Genomic DNA, 16,546 nt, shown 5'->3' with positions numbered 1-16,546 from the left:
ATATATTTATTGACTGACGGCGCCTATTTAACACCGAAAATAAGGGTCGAAATTTGCTATAAAAGTGGAGGCCGGCGGAGAGATGCGGGAATCTGTGACAGATTAGGTTAGATTAGGTTAGGTTAGGTTAGGTTTGGTTTGGTTAGGTTAGGTTAGGTTAGGTTGTTAGGTTAGGTTAGGTTAAGGTTAAGGTTAGGTTAGACTTTCCGTATGTCTTGCATATACAAATGGGACAGGTTAGGTTAGTTTAGACTTTTCATATCTCTTGCATATACTAATTTGTAACAAGTTAGATTAGGACTTCAATATACTCATTGTCTAAGAATGTGTCCTTTCTTGCTGCACGCCTTCCTCTGTTAACGCTATTGCTAGGATTGACCGCATGTTCTACCACGAAATAGGTAACATTACAAAAAACATAGACATGAAACTTTCTATTATTTTATCGTCACTTCTTAACCATGAATAAATGCGCTAAAATAGACATTTACTTCTAAAATATGATTTTCATATTTTATTGGCGTTGTCAAGACGAGTAACATAATTGCGTAAGTAGGAATTTTTTGTAAAATTTTAATGCGTTCATGGCAAATAGCTTGCCTCATGTTGTTAATATGAACCGTGTGTCAAATTTGAACTATCTTCGTTTAATTTGTTTAAAAGGTTTATGTCCCAAGTCTTCGCACGCTATACTTTTAAATATATTACAAATAATATTATGTTTTTTTTTTCTATATCACTGCCCTTATGTTATCATGGCTGTGTGAATTATTTTATTTACTTACGTTTCAGTCAATGTGGATCGAAGCTGAACAGTTCCTCGAAGAACACCTCCAAAATATTGCCACCACCTAACAGACGGGGTTTCTGTATTTTTAATTAACGTACACAACACGCTCAATTCCACTGGTAACAGTACGCGTTAGTGAACTCATTACGCACGCGCACGCAAGAACACACAACTGCATAGAGATCGAACGGGATAGATAGCAAGACAACTAGTGAACGTGATCGCTTCTAATTCATACACTGTTGTGAGCTTTCAAAACCTTTTGAACTTTCGAGAGATCGACCTTGTGGACTTTCGATGCGGACCCACCAATTGATATCTCGGTCATATAGGACCCTTATCCAACAGCGACTTTTAGTTGCCAGGTTCGACTGCAAAAAGCAGTTAGTCTGTCGCCGACATGAGCGATTCTTCGACGACAGAAGCAGCGGACATGAGCGACTCTTCGGCGACGGAAGTAGTCGATACGGGCGTTGAGTGTCGTTTCTTTCGACGGCGAATACATCATAATAAAGGCCCCTTCTCACAGTACGGGAATTTATTCGAACCGATTTCTTGAGAACAGCAGATATTTTAAATTTAATTGTGTACAGGAAAAAGTCTAACCGTGTGTACATTAAAGTTCAAAGACATCTGGCCCTACTAATCGATAGTGATTGATAATTTGTTGGGTGTAAGTGTGAATTCTTTAGTTATTACTTTCTTGAAAAGATGGCGAAGGTAATAGTCACTGTTGCCAATCGTAGATAAATATACTGGCATTATAGAATTCAATTTTTATCCTACTCTGCTGATACCGAAACACCATTGGGTTTAGCTGGAAACCGCTGATATTGTCACTTATGAGAATAATTTATGCTAATCTACATAATCATTTTTCTTTACACTTTTTAACGGCACCAATAATAGTGCCATCTATTGAGAACTAGCGGAACGCTTTCAAATTTATCAATTGTTTATACCCAGCCACGGGATAAGTCAGAACCAAAGATATGAAAAATTGACACATTTTGACAGAGTTCCGCTAGTTCTCAATAGATGGCACCATTATTGGAAGCCGTTAAACACTGTCAAGGAAAATGATTATGTAGATTAAGCATAAATTATTCTTCTAATAGACAATATCAGTTGTTTCCACCCAAACTTAGTGTTGTTTTACAATCAGTAGAGTGGGATGAAAAAATGAATTTTATAACAACGGGTATATTTATCTACGATTGGCAACAGTGACTATTACCTTCGTCATCTATTAATAGAAGCAATAATTAAAGAATCCACATTTACACCAACAAATTATCGATCACTATCGATTAGTAGAGTCAAATATCTTTGAACGTCAGTGTACATGGCGTTCAAAGACATCTGACCTACAAATTTCTGATCGTGTAAGCGAACTTTCACACCACGGGATAAGTCAGAACTAAACATATAACGAATTAATATTTGACAATTAATAGTTGAGGAGAAAAATTCGCTCCGGCGCCGGGGATCGAACCCGGGTCCTTGGTTCTACGTACCAAGCGCTCTAACCACTGAGCTACGCCGGGTATCTTCGCTATCTATTCACAGAAGTAATAACCAAAGAAACCATACTTACACGAACAAATTATCGATCACTACCGATTAGTGGAGATCAAGCACCTTTCAACGCCAGAGTATCTGACCCACAGTTTTTTTATAGCGTAAGCGAACTTTCTAACCACGTCATAAGTCAAAACCAAGGTTGACGAACTTTAAAATAGTTCTGTCAGTTCTCAACAGGTGATACTATTATTCGGACGGATAAAAAGGTGCTGGGGAAAATGGTAATGTAGATTCAATGTAAACTGTTCTCATAATTGACAGTATCAGCGGTTTCCCGCTGAACCTAATGTCTTTTCAATCACGAGAGGGGACTGAAAATTTCAATTCTATAATGCGAGTATATTATTTTATGTACTAATGGCTTCACCGACTGTTTCCTTCGCCATCTATTCGTAGAAGTAATAACTAAAGAAGTCATATTTACTCCAATAAACTTTCGATCTCTATTGATTAGTAGGGGTCAGGTATCTTTGAACGCCAATGTACACAGGCGTTCAAAGATACCTGATATCTACTAATCGATAGTGGTTGAAAATTTGTTCGTGTAAATGTGGCTCCTTTATTTATTACTTGCACGAATAGATGGCGAAGATAACAGTCATCGTCGCCAATACTACATAAAAATATACCCATTATAGAATTCAAAATGTCTTCCCCCTGTAATGATTGTAAAAAGCACTAGAATTAGAGGGAAACTACTGACACTAATAAAAAAAAGGTAAAGGTATCCCCGTAACATGCCATGAAGGCACTTGGGGGACATGGAGGTAGAGCCCCTTGCTTTCCATGACCTCGGTACTAGAATGAGGTGGTGTGGTCGGCACCACGCTCTGGCCGCCTTTTACCCCCGGGAAAGACCCGGTACTCAATTTTTTAGGAGGCTGAGTGAACCTCGGGGCCGTTCTGAAAGTTTGGCAACGAGAAAAAATCCTGTCACCACCTGGGATCGAACCCCGGACCTTCCAGTCCGTAGCCAGCTGCTCTACTAACTGGGCTACCCGGCCGCCACTGACACCAATTATCAATTATAAGAATAGTTTATACTTAATCTACATCATAATTTCCCCTAAGACATTTTGACCCGTCCCACACATTGAAAGACACTCTTTCAGCTTTCCCAATGACGGGACTGCCTCATTGGACAAAGCATAATAAACATACTGAGTGAAAACAAAAACAGACCACAAAAGAGAAATGAGGGGAACGAACAAAAGGGAAAATTAAGTACAGGAAAGATAATAGCATGCATATAACAGGCCTAAACATAGTAAACAAATAGAATAGTGTCACCTATTGCGAATTAGCGGAACTACTTCAAATTTTGTCAATTTGTTATATTTTTTTTTTGTAACATAATCATATTTCTCCATACGACTGCGAAAGGCAAGGGTCCATAAGAGACCTGGAACTTATTTAAACAGGCATATAAAGTGCCACCAATTAAAAAAAAAATTCTGACTTATCCCGTGGTTACAAAGTTCGCTTACAGATACCTAACCTACAACTTTCTGATCCTGTAAGCGAAATTTCTAATCTCAGAACCAAAAATTAAGCAAATTGACGAACTTTGAAATAGTTTCTCTAGTTCTCAATAGATCAGACTATTATTGGGACAGGTAAAACTGTGTTGGGGAAAATTATGGCATAGATTATGCATAAATTATTCTCCTAATCGACAATATGAAAGGTTTCCCGCTGAACCTACAGTAGTGTTTATTTTTTCACAATCAGCAGAAGGGATTGGAATTATAAATTTTAATATACGGGTATATGCTTGTACTATTGGCGACAATGACGGTTTTTTTCGCAATCCATTCATAGAAATAATAATTTAAAAAACCACACTTACACGAACAAATTATCGATCACTATTTATTATTACGGCTCGGGTATCTCCGAATGTGATTTATGTAGTAAGAACCCATCTGCATAAGGGGCTATAAGCACTCCGCCTGCCTGCGAAATTGGATATCCTTCACTCTAACTCAAGTGCTTATCTTCATTTTTAATTAAAATATTGCACCATTACAATCAAAGTAACGACCTACCTTTGTCAGTGAGGATGTAGAAAATGTGTTGCTTTCTACTGGCACATATTTTTTTTGTATCTTTTGCAAAAGTTTCGATTCACAAGCATTACTTCATCTTGTGAAATCACTGAAATGTGTCTTTATATTCTCTTTCAATTCTTCCATTGTATAAAGGTTAGCGTTTTATGTGAGTTATAGATGAGGAGACGAGACCTGACATGTGAGCTGTGGGAGAGGGGAAAGAATGAGCTATCAGAAACAGACTTTGTTTCATGGTGGTTAATACTATACCAATATACGGACATGAAAGTTCATCTCATAACAAAACCTACCTTCAGTCTCCATACTCATTGCTTATACAACTACAGCACATGATATGATCACACGACAGGTCTTGCCTCCTTTACTGTATGCTTTATTTTATTTTATTTTTTTTTGTTTCCCATAGATGAAAATCACACACACTAAGATCTGGGGATCGAGCTGTCCACGAACCATCAGCCGTAGCAATCTTGTTGAGTAGATTCAGATTGACATTCAATGTCGGATTGTCTGAAGAATGTTTCACGTTATCCCTGTATCTCTGAGCACTTATGGTATTTCCATCAGGTCGTCTGTATCGCTACATGTCGTTGTAAATGAAATTCTGGATCGTCCGCGAAAAATATTAATTTTGGATTAATTTTATTATTGTACTATCACCAATATTATTCAAAGTTCAGTTACAGAAATTTACACTGCTTACTTTTTCACGTACAGTATATCATTTTAATTGGTATAATAGTTTTCGTTCATCCTGTATATATTAATTTAATTATTTAGAACAAGAGGTTTGGAAGTAAATTGTTAAAAGACAAAGTATACGAATATGTCTCGTGACCAGAATATTGTACGAAATGGAAATACAAAAATTTGAGATTTATTCTCCGAAGAGGTGGAAAAATTTAAGCATCTTGAAGCAACACTAACGAATATAAATAACACTCGGGAGGAAATTAAACTCAGAATAAATATGGGAAATGCCTGTTATTATTCGGTTGAGAAGCTCACAAAAAATCTGAAAATTAGAATTTATAAAGCAGTTATATTACCGGTTATTCTGTATGGTTGTGAAACTTGGACTGTCACTTTGAGAGAGGAACAGAGGTTAAGAGTGTTAGAATAAGGTGCTTAGAAAAATATTTGGGGCTAAGAGAGATGAAGTTACAGGAGAATGGAGAAAGTTACACAACGCAGAACTGCACGCATTGTATTCTTCACCTGACATAATTAGGAACATTAAACCCAGACGTATGAGATGGGCAGGGCATGTAGCACGTATGGGCTAATCCATTAATTAGTTACTTGGAAGACCACAGGAAAAAAGACCATTTGGGATGCCGAGACATAGATGGGAGGATAATATGAAAATGTATTTGAGGGAGGTGGGATATGATGATAGAGAGTGGATTAATGTTGCACAGGATAGGGACCGATGGCGGGCAATGAACCTGCGAGTTCCTTAAAAGACGTGATTAAATATTTATTTAATTATTTGCTTATTTATATGTTTATTATTTATTTTTTATTTTTATTTATTTATTTATTTATTTATTTATTTATTTATTTATTTATTTATTTATTTATTTATTTATGCACATCTTTACTTATGTATTATCTATTTACTTAATTACATGAATATGAAGGTTCAGCAGGGCCAAGAGAGTTGTGTACAATGAATCATATCATTTTTATTTACTTACTTAATCAGTCACTTAGATACGAGTATTTATTTAATTGTTTATTTCTTTCTTTTCTTAATTTAACAGTTGATTTATTTACCTATTTATAAATTTATTTATTCATTTATTTATTTATTATCTATCTATCTATCTATCTATCTATCTATCTATCTATCTATCTATCTATCTATCTATCTATCTATCTATCTATCTATCTATCTATCTATCTATCTATCTATCTATCTATCTACCTATCTACCTATCTATCTGTCTGTCTGTCTGTCTGTCTGTCTGTCTGTCTGTCTGTCTATCTATCTATCTATCTATCTATCTATCTATCTATCTATCTATCTATCTATCTATCTATCTACCTACCTACCTACCTACTTACCTACCTACCTACCTACCTATCTATCTATCTATCTATCTATCTATCTATCTATCTATCTATCTATCTATCTATCTATCTATCTATCTATCTATCTATCTATCTATCTATCTATCTATATATCTATCTATCTATCTATCTATCTATCTATCTATCTATCTATCTATCTGTCAATTTATTTATTTACTTATTTACATGAATGTGAAGTGCAGCAGAACCAAGTGAGTTGTGTGCAATAAATCATATCATATTTACTTATTTATTAGTTATTAATTTATCAGTTTATTTGTTTATCTTTTTATCTACTTATCTATTTATGTATTCATCAATATATGTATTTATCTATTTATTTATTTACATGAATGTGAAGAGTCAGAGAACCAATTGAGTTGTGTGTAATAAATCATATCATATATTTATTTGCTTACTCATTTACTTATTTATTTATTTACTTATTTGTTTACTGACTTATTTATTTATATATATATATATCTTTATTTATTTACCTATTTATTTATTTACATGAATGTGAAGTGCAGTAGAACCAAGTGAGTTGTGTGCAATAAATCATATCATATTTACTTACTTATTTATTAGTTATTAATTTATCAGTTTATTTATCTTTTTATCTACTTATCTATTCATGTATTCATCTATTTATGTATTTATCTATTTATTTATTTATTTATTTATTTATTTACATGAATGTGAAAGGTCAGAGAACCAAGTGAGTTGTGTGTAATAAATCATATCATATATTTATTTGCTTACTCATTTATTTATTTATTTATTTACATCGCATTGTTATACGTATTTCCCTTGAATATTTGTATACAAATTTTACTATTTTATTTTTAATACCTGGGCAATGTAATCAGTAATCACATAAAGGGACTGGATCCTACTCCTTAGTTACTTAACGGGTGATATCATATTGGTGTCATTTATGAGGTTCAAACCTATCTTCGGACAGTTGACTAAACAACAAAAACATCATCATCATCATCATCATCATCATCATCATCATCGCCGTCCCTACCTTCGAAACACGAGCACCTTTGACTTCCCATTCGGCATAACCTGTTTTCCGGCATTTACAACAGTATCACATTGAAATACACTAGAACTACATTATCTCTATGTGAAAGAAAGGTAATGAATAGACTTCTTTGGAAATCGTTAAACCATATTATATTAGTATCATAATAATAAAACTACCTTATGGCCTAAAAGAGGTAACGTTAATCATATAAAAATTATACAAGTAAAATTCGGTTTGTTAAACTCTTAAATAAAAACCGTTTCCCTCTCTTAGGATACCTAAACTAAATGTATACTTTCACTTTATGGGGTATCAGCCGTTACACCATCACTCGTCACCTTCTTCTTCTTTTTACGTCTTTGTTGTTGTGATTTCTTATTTTTCTTCTTCTTTTGATATCTTCTATATTCCTCACTGTCTTCATCTGGGTCATCTCCGCCATCTCCTCCACCTTTACCACCTCCTCCACCTCCCTTCGGTGGGTACATTATTACCCAGAAGCACCCTGCGTGTTTTCTTATTGGACCTCTTCCAGGAAGGTCTCTTCCTGCCATAGGTCCTTAAAAATAACGGTTAAAGAACATTCGTTAAACTTATGTGCATCAACAATGTATCAAGTGAAGCTAGCTTGACAGCTGTCTCCGATATTGAATGGACGAATGCAAAAACGATTACAATGAGGCACATGCAATACGAGTATGATCTAATAGTCTATAACTGCATCCGATGATCAGGGTGCGAATTAAGATTTCAAATGTCAGATTATTAAAGAGTCCTCTGAAGTTAAGTACTGAGGCATAATTTTCGATAATCATTTAAAATGGAACCAACACATTAATTACCTTTGTAATAAATTACGTAAAATAGTATATGATTTTGTTTTATTGAGGAATTAGGCCTACTTGGCAATAAGTTTATTACGCACAATATATTTAACTTTATTTCAATCGGTAATTATGTATGGAATTATAGGATGGGGTAGCTCATTTAAATCCAATTTTAATCCACTTTATTTATTACAGAAGAAAATAATTAAAATATGTCTTCATAAACCTATTGATTTTCCATCTCAGAATTTGTTTTCAGACTTTAATGTACTTAACGTAAGACAAATTTATTATATTGTATTAATAAAATTCATACATTAAAATCGAAATAATTTTGAATTGTATTCTCATAGTTATGAAACAAAAGGTATGAATTCTTTAAGATTGTTTGAATCAAAATGCAACACTGTTACAGTATTTAATCATAGTAGTAATTTATGCCTAAAATATATAACAAATTTATATTTAAATATCCTAATATTGTCAATTCTAATAGTTCTGGTATTAAATTTAAAAAGTTATGTATGAATTTTATAAAAATTGAAAAATTGTAAATTTAAATTTATATACTATAATTGCATAGTAGACATAAGACAAATTGTATTGTATAATTTTATTATTAATTTCAATTCAGGAATCCGCCTCTGAGCACGAGTTCTACTCTTTCAGGGGCGAGCTAAAGTTTTTCTGTATATATTATATTTTATGTTACAATTATTAGCAAAATAATAAATAAATAAATAAATAAATAAACAAATAAATAAATAAGAGGGGGGATAGAATCCTAGATAGAGAATACCATACATAACATTATTATTATCCTCATTCCATACGACACACGCTTGGTCGCACTGAGTTGCTTGTCTTGCATCTTGATCATAATAATAATTATATCCGTGAGCAGGCTTACGATAAGATGTGTCATTCCTAAGTTATTGATTGTTGTCAGCTTGTCGGTGATGATAATACATTTTTTTTGCTTACTTTATAAAGTATACTCGTATTAAAACATTAAAACAATTATATTCTGTGAAGGGGGAAAGAAGTTATCTCTGGCAGGAATGTAAATATAAATTTATGAGAGGGGGATAACTTTACAACAGGGGGGAAATCCCCCCATCTCCCCCTTTAATTCGCACCCTGCCGATGACAGTCTTCGAAGAGTTGCTTCAAGTAAAACGAAAAGTTATTAAACTTTATCGAATATATTTTCGGTTGTATCGATTACATTGTTATTATAAAAATATTTAAAATACAGCCACCGGCGTAGCTCAGTCGGTTAAGGCGCTTGCCTGGCGACCCGGAGTTGTACTCGGGGGCGGGTTCGATCCCCCGCTTGGGTTGATTACGTGGTTGGGTTTTGTTCGAGATTTTTCCCAACCGTAAGGTGAATGTCAGGTAATCTATGGTGAGTCCTCGGCCTCATCTCGCTATCACTAATCCCAACAACGCTTAATAACGTAGTAGTTGATACAGCGTCGTTAAACAACCAATTAAAATATTTAAAATACTGTAATTCTAATCTTGAATCTAATTCCAGTATTTTATTCATCGAACAAATTACTATAAATTTGAGCCTTTTACTTCTAGTACACCGCGTTAGCTTAGAGGGATCGAGAAATATGTGCTAATTTAAAGTATGGGTAAATAATGGTTTTATAACATAACTTTTTGTACAACTTGATGTAAAATCTCTCCGAATTTCGGAGAATGGTCAGTGCAACTCGATGTGTGCGCCTCGAGCTACCCTGAAGACATCCAAAAGGTACTCAACCTTCTGCCAAGTGTTCCATAACATTTCTGAAGTGATTAGCGCAGCTGCATTTATAATGCGTTGTCTCAGTTTTTCCAAAGTGTCAACTGTACAACGTTAGTGCACAACATTCGTCATAAAGCCCCAGAAAGAGGTCAATGGGCGTCAAGTCGGGTGGCCAGGCTGAAAAACCGATCCTGGGGAATTGATCAACAATAAAGTTCTGCACATGTCCAGATACACATTCCCTCTGATTGTCGCCTCGATGAAGGAGAATGGTCCAATGACGGAATGTTCTACTGAATTGCGCCAGGCTTGTTTCCACGATAAATGTTAGTGCGCATGCGCATGAACATGCAACGCTCTTTAACCATTGGTGCATAAACTTTAGAGATGGGAAAAGTTGTTTTTTTCTCGTAACAGTTCCATCTGTTCCAGTTCCTTGAAAATACTAGATTCCAAATAACAGTTCCGAAATAACAGTACCATGTAACTACACAGGTGCACAGTGGTATCTTGGAACATGCACGAATGAATAGTATCTGATGGAACTGTAGTATTTCGGAACAGGTACGTACTACTAGTATCTAATGGAACAGTAGTATTTTGGAACATGCACATACGACTAGTATGTAATGTTAAATGTAAGAGTGGTATTTTGAACACTAAATGACCACATACTTCCCTATATGCCATGTGATGCATTGTGATGTCGTAATGAAATGAAATGTGAATTCATGGAAAAGAAATGTTTTCTAATGCCAAATTGAATTCGTAGGTCAGGTTTGTTCGAAGCAGGAAATGTAATGTAATTTTAAATTATATGTAAATTGGTTACGAAATCGAAGTGGGCCCCAGTCGTAAATAAAAGCTAACCTGTGCTTCCTCTTCTGCTCAGCTCAAGTTCACAATGATGTTCAATTTCTCCAAAAATTGGTAAATACAAGTTATCATTTCGACCGTACTAAAATTTATATTAATACCGCCATGAAGAGTTAATAATCTCATTGTAATGAAATAGGAAAATTTACCTTTGTATTTTCGAAAATAAAAAAGTTCAACAATACAGTCATGTTTCAACAGAATTTAGCTTAATTTCAAGAATTGGTAATGAAGCTAAAAGTATAAAATATTTGTAAATAAAACATAACCCATATACTCGTATTTTCATCTCCCTTAATAAAATTCACAATGCAGTTACTATACTCTAATACAGGCATTATGTTAATAATAATTATTTTATACATAATATCAGTTTCAAGATAATTTGCGTATCTTTAATATTTATCTTTTGCTTTAGTTTCCAACATTTCTTTCAGTGCGAAGAAAGGATTCCCAATTCTGCTTTCAAACAATGGCGCCAACTTATGTGGGCTCGTGGGGTCCGAGCTCACCTAATAATTTGTCGTGTTATCGTTATACGTATGACATTTATTTAACTTATACTTCAAATGTTTGGGCTCACCGTGTTTTCCAAAAGTTGGCGCCACTGCTTCCAATAGTGCCAAACATGTTCCGTTCTGTGGAACAGGCGTTGTCATAATGTAGTTCCAAAGTGAAACGAGTATTTGTAACAGCAAGTATCTCGTACTAGCTCAAAACAACACTGTTATTTTGGAACGTAGTATTCCAAAGTACTGTTACTTTTTGGAACTGTTCCAAGCAAGCAACTGTTCCAAAACAACCGTTACGTTATTTTTTCCCCACCTCTAATAAACTTGGACAGTTTCTGCATCTTGTCAGATGTAAATCACAACGATAACTTCATCTGATTTTAAATAGTTAGCATTTATTTCTCGATCCCTCTAAGCGGGACACGGTGTTATAAGATTATTATAAGATTGTTTTGGAAAGGATAAGGTACTAGAAAGACTTGAAACCTTCCTCAGATACAAGACACAGTACGTAAGTGTAAACAGTAACCAATTCACTAGAAATTACCATTAATCTAGAAAACACCCGCTGGTACACAACTATAGTCAATTCATTATCTCGTGGAACCTGCCTGTGCGTGAGAGGAGAAAGTAAATGGACTGGGAAGCTTCCCTCCCTCGCCACGCTTCCAATTAGGGCTGGGGACGGAGCGGTTCGGTTCGGAGCAGTTATTGTGACGTCATTACTCGGTTCAACCGAGTACAGTACAGAGTTCAAATTTGTGGCGGCAGGTTTAAAATTTAGATAGATTGAGTCGATTTTAGAACGTACTTTGAAAGTGAAACCAAGCGTGTTTTAAAAGCGTTGTAGTAAAGTGCTTTCGCTTTGCCAATTGACGAGAAAAAAGTGCTTCTCTTCATTGAAAAATGGCGGTTGCAAATTTCATTTGCGTGATCACAACTATTAGCGGAGTTATTTTGCATGAAAGGCCTATTTAACTTTCAGTGTTGTTATACAGGGACATCATTTTATTTTTACTAACATTTTTAATATTAACTTGCCTATACCTCTGGATCAACGCCGTTTGCTGCCCCCTTCCACGACTGGAGTTCGATGATACTGGCGTAATATACAAACAAATCACTTTACTAGGTATAGGAGGGAAGAAAAGTAGTTCATCCATTTACATAAACTAGGAAATATTGCGCTTTTGAGTTTGATCATTTTCATTAGGTTTTTGTTTAATCAAAATACAGTACAGTATTAACAATGAGTGTTTTTACTCATGGAACTGAGCTGTCCATGTGGACGTATTCATTATGCAGTGTATATTATACTGTCTACAGCACATTAGCATACAATATAGAGAATGAAGTTAAATTGAAAAATAATCATAATATGGATATTTAAACACAGTTTTTTAAATGGTGGCCGTTCACTTCGATACAGGCTTCAGTTCTAATGTGCAGATTATCGCACTATAGACTATTGTACCTAATCCCAATTACCAGTTTTGTTCTTCGTACTAGTAACTCATGTTGAAATAATTCTGTACCTACTCTACAGTATAAAAGAGTACCTTACATACTGTAAATTCAACCTTCACTTCTACAAAATGAATCTTGGGAAAATGTATATAGTACCGATACCATTGATATTAATACTAAATTTAATGCATTTTTCACTACATTTACGAATTATTTCAATGAATGTTTTCCAGTCAAGGTGGTGAAAAAATGTAAAAGTAAAAACATGTGGATAACTCAAGGAATTAAAATATCATGTGCTAGAAAAAGGAATCTATATTTAATGAGTAGGAATAGTGATGATCCTCATGTTCTTAATTACTACAAGAATTACTGTAAAACTTTGACAAAAGTTATAAAAGATGCAAAGAAAATGTATCTGAATGAAAAAATACAAAATTCAGATAATAAGATTAAAACTATTTGGGATATTATTAAAAATGAAACTAATCGATATTCAAAGAGTGAAAATATTACTTGCATTAAAATCAATGATAGTAAAATAGATAATCCAAAATCAATTGCAAATCATTTTAATGACTTCTATATAAATATTATTCAGAACTTAAACATTCAAGATTGTCCAGAAGATGCTGCACTTGGTTACCTAACTGATGCATTTAACACTGAGTTTTTAGGTCTCAAATTTATTCCCACTACCGCAGCAGAAATCATGCATGTGATAAAACAACTAAAAACAAAATATTCCTCTGGATATGATGAAATTCCAAGTAAAGTTCTGAAAGCTTGTTCTGAAATATTATCCCATCCGTTAAGCTATCTATGCAATTTGTCAATGCAATGTGGTATTTTTCCAGAAAGACTCAAATATTCAATAGTAAAACCAATATACAAAAAGGGAGATAAATGTACTATTGCTAATTACAGACCCATATCATTAATAACAACATTTTCAAAAGTGTTTGAGAAAGTTATGTATAATAGATTATATCATTACCTGGAGTCCAACAATATATTAGTTTTAGAACAGTTTGGATTTAGAAAACAAAAATCGACAGAGAATGCTGCTTTTAGTTTGGTGGATGAAATACTAAATTCATTAAATTCGAAACTACATGTAGGTGGGATTTTTTGTGACTTGGCTAAAGCATTTGATTGTGTAGACCATAGTATATTAGTAAAAAAATTGAAGTTTTATGGTATTAAAGATGAGATGTTGGGTTGGTTTACATCGTACTTATCAAATAGAAAACAAAAAGTAGAAATAAATGTACCAAATAGTCATAAAGTTACTTATTCAGAATTTAGAAATATTAAACATGGTGTTCCGCAGGGGTCAATTTTAGGTCCATTGTTGTTTCTAGTTTATATTAATGATTTAGCCTTGACCATAAACAATTTATCGAAAGTAATTTTATTTGCAGATGATACAAGTGTAATTATTTCAAGCAAACAATACGATCATTTTATAAACACTTTAAATACAGTGCTGAATCTAATGAATGAATGGTTCCATGCAAATAAACTAGCACTTAATGTTGATAAAACCAGTGCAGTCAAATTTAGTACACACAATAGTGCTCAGGTTTCCTACAGTATTCGATTAAATGGAACTCATCTCAAAGAATCTATAAGCACAAAGTTTCTTGGTTTAGAATTGGATAATCACTTGAACTGGAAAACGCATATAGAATGTATTACTCGTAAATTGAGCTCTGCCTGTTATGCATTAAGATCCTTATCTACTATTGGTGATATAAACTTACTTAAAATGTCATACTTTGCATATTTTCACTCTGTAATGAAATATGGATTAATATTCTGGGGTAACTCGTCTGAAGCTAAACACGTTTTTGTTTTACAAAAGAAAGCTATAAGAATAATGGCCGGTGTGCATAAAAGGACCTCATGTAAAAATATTTTCCGAAACTTAGAAATCTTGACTTTACCTTGTGAATACATTCTTTCCCTAATGATGCTGTATATTAAGAACCAAGATAAATTCAGTACTAATCAAGACATTCATCATTTTAATACAAGACATAAATCAGATCTTCATCTACCCTCTGTTAGTCTAAGCTGTTTTAAAAAAGGAGTTCGCTATTCATGTATAACAGTCTTCAATGCACTGCCTAATAATCTTAAAGATTTGAAGAACAACGAGAAAAGGTTCAGAAAAGAATTAACCAAATTTCTACATACTCATACCTTCTACACAATTGATGAATTGTTTATGCTTGTGAATTGAATTATTCTACTTAAATGACATGTACAATTTTATATAGCTCAACTAAAATATGTTTTTATATTGACTTAATCTGTTTACTATGTATTGTATTTTTTGTTTAGCATAACTGATGAATTGTATGTACTGTATACGTCAACTGATGAATTGTTTAAGCTTATAAATTGAATTAATCTACTTCATATGAATTGTATAGCTTAACGAATATAAGTTTGTAAATTGAACTAATTTGATTGTATATGTTTGTATAGTTTGGCTGATGAATTGTATATGTTCTTAAAATGATTACTAGTCTGTGTAGCTCTACTGATGAATTATATATAGACCTACTGTAAATTGAATGGTAATATGTATAGCTCAACTGATGAATTGTTTATGATTATAAATTGAATTAATCTACTTGATATTAATTGCACAAATTTGTATAGCTTAATGAAAGTATGCTACTTTGTATTGTATATATTTGTATAGTTTTGGCCGATGAATTGTATATGCTTTAAATTGAATAGTAATCTATATAGCTCTACTGATAAATTGTTTGTGTTTGTAATTTGAAGTAGTTTGCATGATATGTATTATCAATTTCTGTATATCACAACTGGTTGAATTGTTTATACCTTAAATTTAATTAAATTGCTTTGTATTATAATATAGCTCAACTTATGAATGATCGTTTGCGTTTGTAAATTTAATAATCTGATTGGCTATGTATTGTATACTTTTAGTAGAGCCATCGATGTAGCTCAGTCGGCAGACTCGCTGGGCTGCTGTTCCGGAGCTGCGTTCGGGCTTGGGTTGGTTCCCCCTTTGGACTTTGGTTTCTTCCGAGGTTTTCCACAGCCGTGGGACTGAAGCCGGATGGTCTATGGCGAGTCCTTGGCATCAACACCTTTGATTGATTACCCCCTTTGATTTGATTACCTGGTTGGGTTTTTCCGAGGTTTCCCCCACCGAAAAGGCAAATGCCGGGTAATATTTTGGCGAATCCTCGGACCTCATTTCATCTCACTACATCTCGCCAAAATGTAAAAAAATTGTACAACATTGTAAAAATTTTAGAAAATTACTAAATTGTAAAACTATAAAACTTTGTAAAAATTGTAATTGTAATATTGTAAAATGTTGACATGTTCCACATCTTAAAGCTTCATTGCTCATGTAAGATCTATGGAATAAAATAAATGAATGAATGAATGAATGAATTCCCGATCCGAAAAGATAAAATTACTCAGACATACTATCTAGGGTCTACTGTCTGTCCAAGTGGTTATGTCGTAGGGTCGTAGAAAGGGAGGAAATCACGTG

At 33.7% G+C, this 16,546-nt stretch overlaps 1 protein-coding gene across 1 annotated transcript in view; it reads right to left on the bottom strand.

Moving 5' to 3' along the window:
* Window positions 1–7,457: 7,457 nt before the first annotated feature.
* LOC138713677 (uncharacterized) overlaps window positions 7,458–16,546 on the bottom strand; it is a 33,128-nt gene continuing 24,039 nt past the window's right edge. The window contains exon 5 of the mRNA XM_069845949.1: window positions 7,458–8,114. Within this exon, the coding sequence (XP_069702050.1) occupies window positions 7,858–8,114 (257 nt within the window). The 3' untranslated portion in view covers window positions 7,458–7,857. The remainder of the gene's footprint in view (window positions 8,115–16,546) is intronic.

This window comes from Periplaneta americana, chromosome 14 (genome assembly GCF_040183065.1).
Source record: "Periplaneta americana isolate PAMFEO1 chromosome 14, P.americana_PAMFEO1_priV1, whole genome shotgun sequence".
In the NCBI taxonomy this organism is placed as follows: Eukaryota; Metazoa; Arthropoda; class Insecta; order Blattodea; family Blattidae; genus Periplaneta; species Periplaneta americana.
The sequence above is the reverse complement of the archived record's forward strand: the minus strand, read 5'-3'. Positions and strand labels throughout refer to the sequence as shown.